This window comes from Puntigrus tetrazona, chromosome 22 (genome assembly GCF_018831695.1).
Source record: "Puntigrus tetrazona isolate hp1 chromosome 22, ASM1883169v1, whole genome shotgun sequence".
Lineage (NCBI taxonomy): Eukaryota > Metazoa > Chordata > Actinopteri > Cypriniformes > Cyprinidae > Puntigrus > Puntigrus tetrazona.
The window spans coordinates 16,316,949-16,329,499 of NC_056720.1; the positions used below are offsets into that span (position 1 = coordinate 16,316,949).

Here is a 12,551-nt window from a genome sequence, read left to right on the forward strand (position 1 = left end):
ACCGAGGACGTTCACTTTCTGATTTTTTTTTTCAGGCTGACAAACCATAACATAAAAACCCCGACAGCCAATCAGAATCACCAGATTTTAATGAGATCGAGCATTTAGCACCATTCAGTGTTTAACCTCAGGACATTTTTATACAGTTAGGTTAACAAAAGGCTTTTAGTGTCAGTAATGTATTGCCAAAATACTCGGAACAATAATTAAAAATTAATAACTAAACAAAAAATGCACAGCCTTAATATAGTAGGCTATTTATGAAACAGACATGATGTGTTATTTATACTTTTTAAAAAATAATATTAAAAACATGTTCTGCTTGGCAAAAGTACAAATTTATACATTTATAATTTTTTTAAAAAAATGTCTATATTAGTTAAGCCTATATATAATAAGCGCATATATTAAACATATGCGACGCACAGAGTATTTTCTATTAAACTGAATCAGTTTGACACATGTCGTGGACGGACACATTTCAGAGCAACAGCGACTTCCGCTGCCGGATATTATTTCCAGGGCGCCGCTGCGTCACTTCCTCCTCTTCTTCAGGACTGTCTTCGGCGGAGGCAGGCCCACCGGTGAGCGGAATAAAATCTCAATTCATCCTTTAACGCTGTGATCGAAATTAAGTGTTTTCCAGCCCGCGGCGCCTGATCGCTGCTCGCTGGGTTTAATCGCGCTGATATTGTGTCTCGTGAAGCGACGAGATAAACGATATTTATATAAAACCTCGCGCGCTGTTTGTACGCGGCGGCCATTGCTGTGATGTGTGTGAAACACTAAAGTCACTGAATACAGGACGAGCTGCTCGCTTTAACATCACAGAAAAGACCTTTTACACTAAAACTAGAGGAAGTAGTGTGTATGTCGTTGTCTATCGTGTTGTTCAGCGCTAGCTGCATGAGGCGACCTCTCTATTAACTCGTTACGCTTTTTAGCATACTGTAACTTACTCGTTATTTCTGACAAACTAGGTCTCTGTAGAAGTTTACCGCTATCTAAAGCTGCTAACGCACATGTTAAAGTGGGTTGCTTTGGTGTAAGATATCTATTTGACTTTAGACTCTATACGTGCACTATACACATTTAATGAACGTGTGTGTGTGTTCTTGTGCTTTAAGCTGTCTTGTCTCTCTCTCGTTCCCTCGGTAGGCATCATGGCTCAGCTCAGGCCTCTCACCAGACCTAAAATCGTCAAGAAAAGGACCAAGAAGTTCATCAGACATCAGTCCGACCGCTATGTCAAGATCAGGGTAGGAATATCAAGGAGTTTCTGAAGGTTTCTAGCTCGGGAAAGCTGCATGGAGTGCATTTTTATTAATGTTGGAGTTACACTAATATTCAGTTTTCTAAATGCATAAGATTTTAATTAGATGTTAGGATCACAAACATTATATTTGTTGATCTCTGAACGGTTTTATTAGATTCTGTTCTGTGAAGACTCATCTGGTTATTCTTTAGCAGTTACACCAAGTGTAACTTTCTTTTAGAAATAATGCATTTATATTTAAAATGGCTGAAGATGCGTGCTGTAGATCTCAGGACTTTTAGGATCGAGAACCTAATCAGTATATCTGGATTTTAGGATTTGTGAAAGTTTAGTTTGGATTCATTGTGACTCAAGTTAAACGATGTTTTGAGCTTTCAGCCACAAGTTCAGTGCATTCTGTTACTCCAAGTTTTAGACACATGATGGAAAGTCATTGATCAGATCTGAAAGCATGCTTGCAGCAAGGTCTCAGATCTTCTGTTTCAGAGATCAGTAGTTCAATATCAAAGTGCTTTTAATGGAGATCGTAGTTAATTTAGCCTTCCTTCACCTCTGTGATCTAACATGAATGATGTGTCTGCAGCAAAACTGGAGGAAGCCCAGAGGTATCGACAACAGAGTGCGCAGACGCTTCAAGGGTCAGATGTTGATGCCCAACATCGGTTACGGGAGTAACAAGAAGACCAAACACATGCTGCCCTCTGGATTCAGGAAGTTCTTGGTCCACAATGTCAAGGAACTTGAAGTCCTCATGATGAGCAACAAGTAAGATTTCAGTCTGCTGCCACATTTATCCTGGAGAACTAGATCTCTGCTTGTACCTGCTGAAGTGCTGGGGTTCATCTCAGGTGTGGTTCACAGAAAGAGCCTGCCTGACTAGCGCTTGTGTTTGGGTTTCTTTGAGTAGAACCAAGTCGTGACGTGATGACATGCTGCATTGGATGCCTTTTAATGACTGCTAATCTGAAGGTTTTGTTGTTTGTAGGTCCCACTGTGCAGAGATCGCCCACAATGTTTCTTCAAAGAACAGGAAGCTCATTGTAGAGCGGGCCGCTCAGTTGGCCATCAAGGTCACAAACCCCAACGCCAGACTCCGCAGCGAGGAGAACGAATAATCTGCTCATCTTGTCTTTTCAATAAAGTGGGGAAAAAGAGCTGTTCTTGAGTCGTCTCGTTTGTCACAACTGAGTGAAAATGAAAACGTTTGTTTTTAAAGGCTGCTGTTTCAGTGGACAGTGTTTGTAAATGTATTTAGGCAACTCTTTCCCCTCATTTCAACCGAATTAGTGTTACAGTAATTAAACGGGTTGTGAGGGAACGTTCCACGCTTGAAACTTGCCTAACTTTTCAGGATATATTCATAAATGGAAACTAGTGAACACTTCTCAATGTTTAAGTCTTTATTACTACTTTCAACAAACATGTTACATTTAGATTGAGTGCATTGTTGAAAGGATTTTTTTTACCTCTTTATTCAAAGAATCTTATATATTGCATGTAATTTTATATATGGCTTAAAGACAAATGGGTTTAACCAAAAAAACGTCCTGCTTTCAGTATTTGTTCTCATTATCCTAGGTTTTGCCCATTTGTCAGTAAGATTTGAGCATTTAAAGGAGTAATATGCTTCCTTATTCAAATTCAGAAAAAAAATGATTTTCTACATAAACTGAATAACATTAAATGACAATTAGGGGAAAAAAATGAATGTTTCTCTAATACACATTGGCCACAGTTAACGGCATCCTTTTATATAATAGCTTTAGAAACCTCTAATTGCCGGTGTAAGAGTTTCCTCTTATCATGTGTGATGAGGTTAACACCTGACGGATCAGATCTTCATCCAGAATCACTCCAGACCTGCTAGATTCACAGCTCCAGGACGCTGCTGCTTATATATTTGTATAATAACATACTCCAGAGATATAAGAATTTCTACGGGTGCAAAGGTGTTTATGAAAAAAAAAATTTCATGATACTTCCCCATTATAAATTCTAGTTATCCAATGAAAAGTTAAGATATTTGTTAATTTCCAAATAATAGATAAAAAGGATTAAGGATCTTGAACACTGAACTCTGGAATAATGATTTGCATCAGAGAAATACATTATAAAATATATTAAAACAAGCAAACAAAATATTGTTTTAAATTGTAATTTAAATTGATTGAAATTAAACTGACATTCATTCAATGTGGTTGTTTAAACCAAGATTATCCTGCAAGAATTCTTTTATCAACTGTTTCCTGTATTTTTTGTGTATTTCCAGTTTATTCCCATTAATTCACCTTAGTAAACATTCCCCTGGCTATCACCAAAGCATTCTGTTTTGTTTTAGATGGTAAAACAGTAATGCTGTTATGTAATGAACATGTTTTTTTTGGATGTTCCTTTGTGAGAAAAGGCTGGAAAGTCATGACGTGATAAAGCAACAAGTCAGCTGCTTCCTTACAGCCCTGGGCAGCATCTCAAATCACATCCATACGTCCTCTCCGTATCTGCCATGAATCACACTGCTGGTCATGCTGGTAGTTTTGAACTCTTCTTTCGTGACTGCTGCGGATTGGGACACTTATTTTGTCACATGCTGTTTTTTGCGTGCTATGTAGTAGAGAAGAATGTGATGATGATGTGTTTGTAGAGACATGCAGACTGTACACTGCTGGTGATGTAATAAGACGCTCCAAGCTTTAAAAGTATTTGTGTTTATTTTCAGAACAAAACTAGTCCATTGCAGGCTCTTGTAGCCACAAACCAAAACAAATTGCGGTTGCAAGTCCTAACTGGTGTCCATTGATTCTACAGCCCCTGATAAGGGGTCTCCTTGAAGGCTGTCGAAGATGGTGGCCATCTCTGCATTGCTTCGGATCTGGTTGGCGAAGTCTGCCATAGCGGGGCTCTTTTCCACCTCGCTGATGGACAGCAGGGCGGCGACCGCTCGCATGGCAGAGCGCCTCAGCTCTTCCTGTTTCTCAAACTCTTGCTTCACTGAACCGGCTTTTACCTTTATGTTGTACAAGTAGATAGTCGTTCACTGAAGTATGAAGACAACCCATCTTTGTAAGAAGCCGCTGTCATGTTAAGTCTTACCTTTGTAGTGCAAGTAGCTTTTAGTGGCTCCACTAACCTGTCCAGCCTTTGCACCACAGCGGCTGGACACAGTTTAGAAAGTCTGGCGAGCATAATGAAGGTCAGCATCTGAAATACAAGAAACATGAACATCTTACAGGGAACGAACAGTGAAAATATATTTTTATGTACGGCATTATGTAATCCATTTTGACATAACCTCAGTGAAAATGCACTTACTTTAATGTCATAGTGATCTTTCAAGCCTTCTTCAACGTGGTTCAGAAACTCAAAGATGTCCAAACAGTCCAGACAGCTGTCCAGCAGGGTGTACATACATTCAAAAGCTGCTTTGCGGACGTCCAAACCATCATCTACTGTGTGCTTGAAGGGGCCCATCTCTACCTAAAATGTGATTAAACGTGCCGTAACTTAAGTCTGTTCAGTTCTAACAGAGCTCTTAAACAGTTTTTGTGAACAAGTGTTATTGTAATTTACACATAACACTGCATTTTTCTTGTTATTTTAACGTTCATAATTTGTACCTCTCTGACAAGGTCCTTTCTGATCTGTGTCTCCTTGTATAGATGTGGGAGAAGTGATGTTAGAAGTCCACGGATCAGGGAGGGTTTGTTGTGGGCAGCTGAATTGAACATGACCAAAGCCACTCTCCGAACATTGAGGTCAGGATCCTGGAGCGTTTTCAGGAAGTCACCTAATAGCAGAATTACAAACTAGGCCGTTATTTCAAGGACTTAAGATACTATACATCATGCATTTGCCTATACATAAGTAAAAACATGCAAGTTACCAATGCATCCTTTGAGAAGTGAGTCTATGGGCATGGGGTGGTCTACGATTGTAAACTTCACTGCAGTTACTACCGTACTGCGAGAAAGAGGAGACCCTGGAAGAACAATAAATGTTTTTTGTTTAGATTTGTGCAGCCCAACTATGTATATCAAACACTTCGCAACAATTTAAAGGAATAGTTCACCCAAAAATCTAAATTGCCCCATATTTTACTCTCCCCAAAGCTGTCCTAGGTGTAATGCTATCCTTGGACGAGCCAGGATATATTTTTAAAAAACTCTGACTATGATCATCTAAAAGAAGAATGTCATATACACCTAGGATGGCTTGAGGGTGAGTAGTTTATGGTGTAATTTTCATTTTGGGTGAACTATTCCTTTAAGACTGTATGTTTGAAAAAGCCCATTATTTAGTGAGTAAGTTCAAGGTAACATTCCATCTCTTATTACCCGAGGACAGCTGTTTCTTCAGCCTTGGTAGGAGTTCAGATGGACTGACCAGTGTCAGTTTCCCCAAACATTCGGCTACAATATTGCGAGTGCCCTCTTCTGCGCATTCACAGTGCTTGAAAAGCAAAGCCCAGATGTTCTCCACATGAGGCTTGAGGCTGTCGGCTGACAGAGCGCTGATCATTTCTTTGAGGGAGTGCAGAAGCAGGTACTGTCTCTTCGGCTGGCTGCCAATCTCCTTCAGCATGAACGGCAGATACTCCCCCAGGTTTCCGACACAAATGTTTCCCAAAGCAAACGATGCAGCAGACTTGACTTCCTCATTAGAAGAACCAAAAGCTTCCATGATGACTCCCTTCAGTTCCTTCTGCCCTTCGAAGTTTATAAAACGTCCAATTTCTCCAAGGCACAGCAATGCGAGAATCCTCACAGACTCGGATGATTTGGGGTTCTTAACCTCCTGGATGAGATTGGTGACCACTCCAGAAGCCTCTTTGGGACAGGCCGTCGACAGGGCAGCTACACACTTGGCCACGGAGTAGTAGGACTGTTTATGCACGGACATTGAGTCAGTAGACTTAAAATCGTAGAAAGGTCCCCTCAAGGCTTTCAGAAGGTCACTGTAACCCATGTTGTTGGCCTTCGTTGCTACAAGTACCTGGAAGAACTCAAGTATTGAATTAAGAGCACCTCCTTGTAGCAGTGGAGAATGGACTAAGCTAAGCACTTCAGGTAAGATCGTCCCCCCAATCTTGCTCAACGAGGACGGGCAAACTTTAGCCATACAGGTGATCAGCGTTATGGATACTTGCGAGATATGCATATCGCTCTCCTGAATCAAAGCAGGCACCTCACTCAGTATGGACTCTATCAAAGGCGGCTTGAAGCTGTCGCTGTAGTTTGTGACCATCACATTCAGGGCTGTTATCGTGTTCAACTTAAGAGTCCGTTGGTTTTTCCTCAAGAAGGATCCGAGCATTGGAATTCCCTCTGTTAAAATGGGCCTTAAATCGATTTTAAGTGGTGAGGAAGCAACAAGAGTCAAAGTCTTCACTGCGACAAGCCTGGTGATTTCATTTTTAAGCCTCTCCAGAAATATCTGCAGGGTGGGCTGCAGGTCACCACCAAGCTGGTCACCAAAATGACTCAAAATGTGGCCCATGCAGAAAATGGCCCGCTCTTTCACCTCCTGGTCTATGTCAGCCGCCTTCAACCTCTTTGAGGTGCAAGCAAACACGTTCTTGATGTAAGGTTTGGCGTCGAAAGAGACAGGCTTGTCCAGCGGCCGCATTAGTTTGACAATCTGCTGGGTGACTTGGAGGGCCTCTGATGTGATTTTATAAAATGGGTCTTCGATGCATTGGATCACTGGTGGTAAGATGACGCTAATGTGTGGGTGGAAGATCTCTGGGGTGTGGCTACTCAAGAGAACATTGAGGAAAGCAAGGGCGTCAATCTTCATGTTTGAAGAGGTCGACTTATCTGTCAAGGAGTAAATAATACCTAAAGAGAGACAGAGGCGTAAAAGAATCTTAAATAATATGCCAAAAAATTGGTTAAAGGGATAGTTCAGCCAAAACTGAAAATTTTCTCATTAATAACTCACTCTCATGTTGTTTCAAAGTCATTCATCTTTGGTAAACAAATTAAGATGAAATCAGAGAGAGGTTTCTAACTCTAAATAGACAGCAACACAACTTCCAACATCAATGCCTAGAAATGTAGTAAGGACATTGTTAGTCCATGTGACATCAGTAGCTCAACCGCAATTTTATGAAGCTATGAGGATACTTTTTGTGAGCAAAGAAAACAACAACAGCAAAACATTTATTTATTGATTTATTGATTATTTTAATGATGTTTAATGATGCCCTCTAGGCCTTGATCATGGTAGTACTAATGTTGTCTATGCAGGGTTGGAAATTTAAAATATTTAAAATAAATTTGTGAAGATGAATGAAGGTCTTACAGATTTGAAATGACATAAAAGTGAGTAATTAATTACAGAATTCTAATTGTTTGATTAACTAACCCCCTTAAAAGTACAAATGGATGCAGCAGGTCAATAACCCTTATGTATTTGCTGAAAGTAGAGCAAGAACATGTTAGCCGTTCTCACTCAGTTGTAATAATGATTACAACATGTGTACAACAGGTGTGACTTTAGTCATGGAGTCAACTACTTGAAGCTGTCTTCACTGGACACATCAAAGTGAAAGTTTCCAAATTAGTTGTCCTTAATGTCAGAATTCAAATGGGGCTTCACTATTAGTGACTCATCAGTACTTTTCAACCAATTTAGACAGTCTTATACAATGAGGACAGGGTGTTAGCATAGCATTTTATGCTAAATCTCTTTTTATCTGACCTGGAATGAGGGCTGGTATGTGTTCTCCTAGTTGACCAGGCAGTACATTGGCCATCTCTGTCAAAAGACTGAAGCACCCTTGTCTGCATCTCATGCTTTTCTCCTTTAGTTGTCGGTGCAAGGCTTTTACAATTGTAGGTACCTGTAAATGGAGGTAAGAGCTGTTTTTAGGAGACATGCACAGGTTTCGACAACCTTCAAACATTAGTACCTGCTTCTTCAAGAGAGATATTGCAGGCTCCTCTTTAGCCGCCGTGTCCAAAGTGGGACCGTGAGGGTGTCTGGTCTGTCTTAGCAAAGCCACGTAGGCTGAGAAAATGTCTGTTTTAACATTCTCCTCTCGCTCTTTGAAGCGGGACACCAGGGTTGGGCTTATGGATCCATAGAGCTCCAGCAGCAGATCCCGACGGCTGCTGATGATCGCCTCCAGACATTTGACAGAGGAACGCCGCACCTTCCAGCTCATGTCATCGTCGTCACTGTATTCATCATCAGACTCTACAGATTACAAGGGTGCTGGCCGTGAAAAACATCCACCATCTCATAACTAGATAAACTTGATTTTGTGTTTAAAGGAACACAATTTTGGGGGGAAATAGGCTCATTCTTTAACTCCCCCAGAGTTAATAAGTTGAGCTTTACCGTTTTTTAATTCATTCAAAAGCGTGATATCACTGCTGTGGCCTGTTACAGCAATAAACTTTCTTGATTATTACACCAGAATGAGACTATAGTTCCTAATTTTATCAGCCTAGAACAACTTTTCATTTTCCTGCCGATCTTAGTACAAACGTCAAGTTTTAAATAAGAAAAATATTGAAAACTCTGGTCATTTTTGAATGCAATGCTACTGGTCTAATCAGATTCAATGATCTATGCTAAGCTATGCTAAAAGTGTTATCGGACCTGGAGGTTGGCTAAATGGATTCAAAAACAGTAAAACTCATCTTATTAACTCTGAGGGAGTTGGAGAATAAGCCTATTTTTTTTAAAAAAAGTGTTCCTTTAACATTAGTAATACTTTGTAATTCGTTTCAAATGAATAATTATTTATGTTTACTCTTAAGGTTGCATAATGATGGTCATAAAAATCACCCTGGTCTTCATCTTCTCTGTCCTCAATGTCCATACTGTCATCCTCGTCATCATCAGCATCGTAGTTGTAATTGGGGTCATAGACGATGTACTTCAAACACAACGTGATGATTGCTTGGATGTGAGGGGACATTTCCTTCGGACATCTGTTAAAATACAGGAAATGATTTCTGACTTACAAGTGTAAACATACAGCAATAAAATAAAATAGTAAAAAAAAAAAGAAGAAAGAATAATAGTGAAAAATTTAAATATACTGACAACACATACACACACACACACACACACACACACATATATGTATGTTTTATGAAAATTACAAAGCATAAACCAACATAAAACAAAACCTTAAAACATAATGTAAACCGACATACAAAATGGTACAAAAATGATACAAATATTTTTAGGCCAAATAATATGGAAAAATAAAATGCAACAAGTTAAGCAAAAATAATAAAATGCAAAAAGAATTCTCTTGTGTAAAAAAAAAAATATATATATTATTTTTAGTGTTAGACCAAATAATATAGAAAGATTAGTTGTACCTGCTAACAAAAGCTTCAAAAGCTTGAAAGCAGAACTCGCGTAGCTCATCATCCTCCACGCTACAAAACTTCACCACCATTGGCACAATCTTCTGCAGGTGTTCACCTTCAAATCATAAAACTTCATATCACTCCACTTGAGTATTCAAAATTACACGTTATATTAAAAGTCTGAAGAATAAATTTGAGCAGTATGGTAAGTTTATTCTAGCTGGTCTGTGCTGGTCACATGATAGCACTACATTCCCTTTGAGTCAGCTCTCACCGATCCGGTGTCCTCCTCGTCTGCTGACCGTGGCCAGGCACTGGATGTAGGTGCGGACGCCGGCGGTGGGCGGCCCACGGGACAGCTCGCCCATGAGGTGTTCGGTGAGCTGCGTGAACAGAGCGGGGCTACAGCTGGGCACCAGGTGACCCAGAGCGATGATCGAGCGCTTCCTCACAGCCATACGAGGACTCGTGAGCTGAGCGAGGAGGCTGGTCAGGATCGACTGATGGAAGCTCACCAGAGCAGTGCTCAACCTGCCAGATCACGTAGAAGACTGACGGACGCACGTTTGGGAACACTTAAAATCAGCAACGTGTTAAAATAATGTTATGTTAGGTATGTTTTGAAGCTGGCTGCTGGTTTGATCTGGTTTATGCTGGTCCTTTGATCATCTTAAACCAGCATCCCAGCTTTAAAACATACCTAACCAGTGCTGTTATTTTTCAGCAAAGTTGTTTATTTAGTACTGACCTGTTATTTCACGTAAAAAGTAGTGTTTTTTTGTTTAGTGACAGTTTGTTCATGAGTCCCTTGTTTGTCCTGAACTGTCCTTCAGCTCCAACATTCTTTGGTTTTACAGCATCTTATTTTGTGTGTATTTGAACTCTTTCCAAGAATGACTATGATTTTGAGATCAATCTTTTTAAACGGATGACAACCGAGGTATTCATATGCAACTATTGCATAAGGTTTAAATGATGCTCCGGAAGGAAAACCCATGCATCAAGAGCTGGGGGTTGAAAACTTTTGAACAGTATGGAGATTTTTCAAATGTTGCCTAAATATCATATTTATTTTTATGTAGTATTGTCCTTCATAGGCTACAGAAGATATTTACATTTTATCACAAGACAAAACAAGTTCAATTTAGCCCGATCTTCAAATTCAAAAGTTTTCACCCCCTGGCCCTTGATGCATGGGTTTTCCTTCTGGAGCATCAGTGTTTCGAGAACAACACCCAGCTGAACTGATGACTCGTAATCACATAGCTAACAAAACTTCAGCTGTGGATCATTCAGGTTATAAATTAGGGAGTGTAAAAGGGGGTGATTTTTATGAATTCAAAAGTTTCTTTTTCTTTAGGATGTGAAATATCTTATTCATGTGAGTACTAAATAAACAGTAACACATTTTGTATGATCCCTCTTATGCAAAATCTGAAAGGGGGGTGTAAACCTTTGACCTTATCTGTAGATTTGGACCGACCTGCCCAACATGTCAGAGAGGATATCCAAAGCCTCCAGCTGAACAGACACGTCGTCCTGCATTCCCAGCGCTCCGGTCAGCTGGGACGTGATCTTCCTACAGACGTTGACCGTGAGGCTCAAACCTTTAACGTAATACAACAGCTATGACTAAAGATCCCAAAAAGATGGTAATTTCTCGAAACATCTCAATACCTGCAGATGAAGGTGGCAGCTCGGCGATGATGGTCTTCAGGCCCATGCTGGAAATGTCCCTCAGCTGCTCTTTGTTGGACACCATGTTGGAGCAGAGAGTGTCCACCATCGTCTCCACCTGACCCTCCTTCACCTTCCCCACCAGAGGACCGAGACTACACAAACCAGGCATAACATGACCTCTGTATCGCTGCAAAGGAAGGCATTTAGAAGAAAACCCCAGTGAGAAAATACCATTTGACGGCCAGATTCTGCACTTCTCCGTTCTTGTCCTCCAGAAGTTTGAGTAGCATCGCCACAACTTTCCTCTCGCTCTCCTCGTCTAGTTTGATCGAGTCCTTCTGGAGCTCCATCATCAGGTCATTGGCTGCCATGAACCTGAAAGAAATCATAGTCTTTATTAGTTTTGATGTAACTGATTACATGTAATCTGGATTATGTAGATTCCAAAAATGAAGCACTTGTCATTATGTAATATTACGATTAAAAATGTTGTAATCAGATTAGTTACTTTTTTATGTAGTACACGACTGCAGACCGTTCAGATGTTCTCTAATTGTTCTTTTTTCCTCTTTTTGGCTTGTTAAAAATGCCTTTTGTGTTCTACCAGTCAACTTTCACTATATTCATAAAGTCATATTTCAAGGATTACACTTCCTACTCTTTGCTTTTTATATCAGTGCAGTACATTTAATGGTAAAACAAATGTGATAAAAAAGTAGTCTAAAAGTAACCTAAAAGTAACCAAAATACAGCCTACCTTACTAGCTGGTTTTCATCATGTAATCTGTGACCAGTACTAGATTACAATTATCAGGTAATCTTCAAAAACATGGGTTTAGTATGGGAAATAAATAACAAGATAGCACAACGGACAGCTCGTTAAAATAAAATTAAATAAAAGTTAAATAAATAAAATGAAAACACTGTGAGCAACAAAATGAAAGCTGAAAATGCTGATATGATTGGGTTTAAAGGGTTACAAAAGTCCATGTTTATGTGCTTCAAGTTAGTGTTTTAGCAGCTAGAAAGGTTTCTACATTATATTTCGTCTCAGTTTATCAGTATTTATGAAGTATTTTAGAGACAGCATGAATCTGAACACACTGATATGAAATCTTCTGTCATTAGCCTATTTTTGTAAACATTAGTCATGCGTCTTCAAAACACACTCGTCTTACCGAAAGTCTTTGTCAGTGGATGTCATTTTTTCCAAAAGATTGGAAATGTAAAAGGTGACGTTCGACATCTTGACTTTTTAAAGTACT

At 39.8% G+C, this 12,551-nt stretch overlaps 2 protein-coding genes across 2 annotated transcripts in view; one reads left to right on the forward strand and one right to left on the reverse strand.

Moving 5' to 3' along the window:
* The first annotated feature begins 438 nt into the window (after window positions 1-438).
* On the forward strand, window positions 439-2,430 carry rpl32 (ribosomal protein L32). The gene is made up of 4 exons (XM_043222222.1): window positions 439-584; window positions 1,159-1,259; window positions 1,860-2,041; window positions 2,262-2,430. Exons 2-4 carry the CDS (start codon window positions 1,164-1,166, stop codon window positions 2,389-2,391), a joined length of 408 nt encoding a protein of 135 aa, XP_043078157.1. The 5' UTR covers window positions 439-584; window positions 1,159-1,163; the 3' UTR covers window positions 2,392-2,430.
* Window positions 2,431-3,965: 1,535 nt separating this feature from the next.
* The window catches only part of cand2 (cullin-associated and neddylation-dissociated 2 (putative)), an 8,688-nt gene continuing 102 nt past the window's right edge, over window positions 3,966-12,551 (reverse strand). Inside the window, exons 1-15 of the mRNA XM_043223194.1 lie at window positions 12,465-12,551; window positions 11,518-11,661; window positions 11,284-11,438; window positions 11,090-11,213; window positions 9,881-10,137; window positions 9,616-9,721; window positions 9,071-9,216; window positions 8,187-8,473; window positions 7,976-8,117; window positions 5,608-7,110; window positions 5,157-5,252; window positions 4,891-5,060; window positions 4,586-4,750; window positions 4,367-4,474; window positions 3,966-4,280 (exon numbers count right to left, since the gene is read on the reverse strand). The exon at window positions 12,465-12,551 is cut by the window's right edge and continues 102 nt beyond it. Of these exons, the coding sequence (XP_043079129.1) occupies window positions 4,056-4,280; window positions 4,367-4,474; window positions 4,586-4,750; window positions 4,891-5,060; window positions 5,157-5,252; window positions 5,608-7,110; window positions 7,976-8,117; window positions 8,187-8,473; window positions 9,071-9,216; window positions 9,616-9,721; window positions 9,881-10,137; window positions 11,090-11,213; window positions 11,284-11,438; window positions 11,518-11,661; window positions 12,465-12,532 (3,696 nt within the window). The 5' untranslated portion in view covers window positions 12,533-12,551 and the 3' untranslated portion in view covers window positions 3,966-4,055. The remainder of the gene's footprint in view (window positions 4,281-4,366; window positions 4,475-4,585; window positions 4,751-4,890; window positions 5,061-5,156; window positions 5,253-5,607; window positions 7,111-7,975; window positions 8,118-8,186; window positions 8,474-9,070; window positions 9,217-9,615; window positions 9,722-9,880; window positions 10,138-11,089; window positions 11,214-11,283; window positions 11,439-11,517; window positions 11,662-12,464) is intronic.

Excerpts from the sequence above, each read along its gene's own strand:
- rpl32 (XM_043222222.1), top strand. The coding sequence starts at position 1,164 with ATGGCTCAGCTCAGGCCTCTCACCAGACCTAAAATCGTCAAGAAAAGG. Across the intron at positions 1,260-1,859 it reads ACCGCTATGTCAAGATCAGG|CAAAACTGGAGGAAGCCCAG; the intron begins GTAGGAATATCA and ends ATGTGTCTGCAG. Across the intron at positions 2,042-2,261 it reads GTCCTCATGATGAGCAACAA|GTCCCACTGTGCAGAGATCG; the intron begins GTAAGATTTCAG and ends TGTTGTTTGTAG.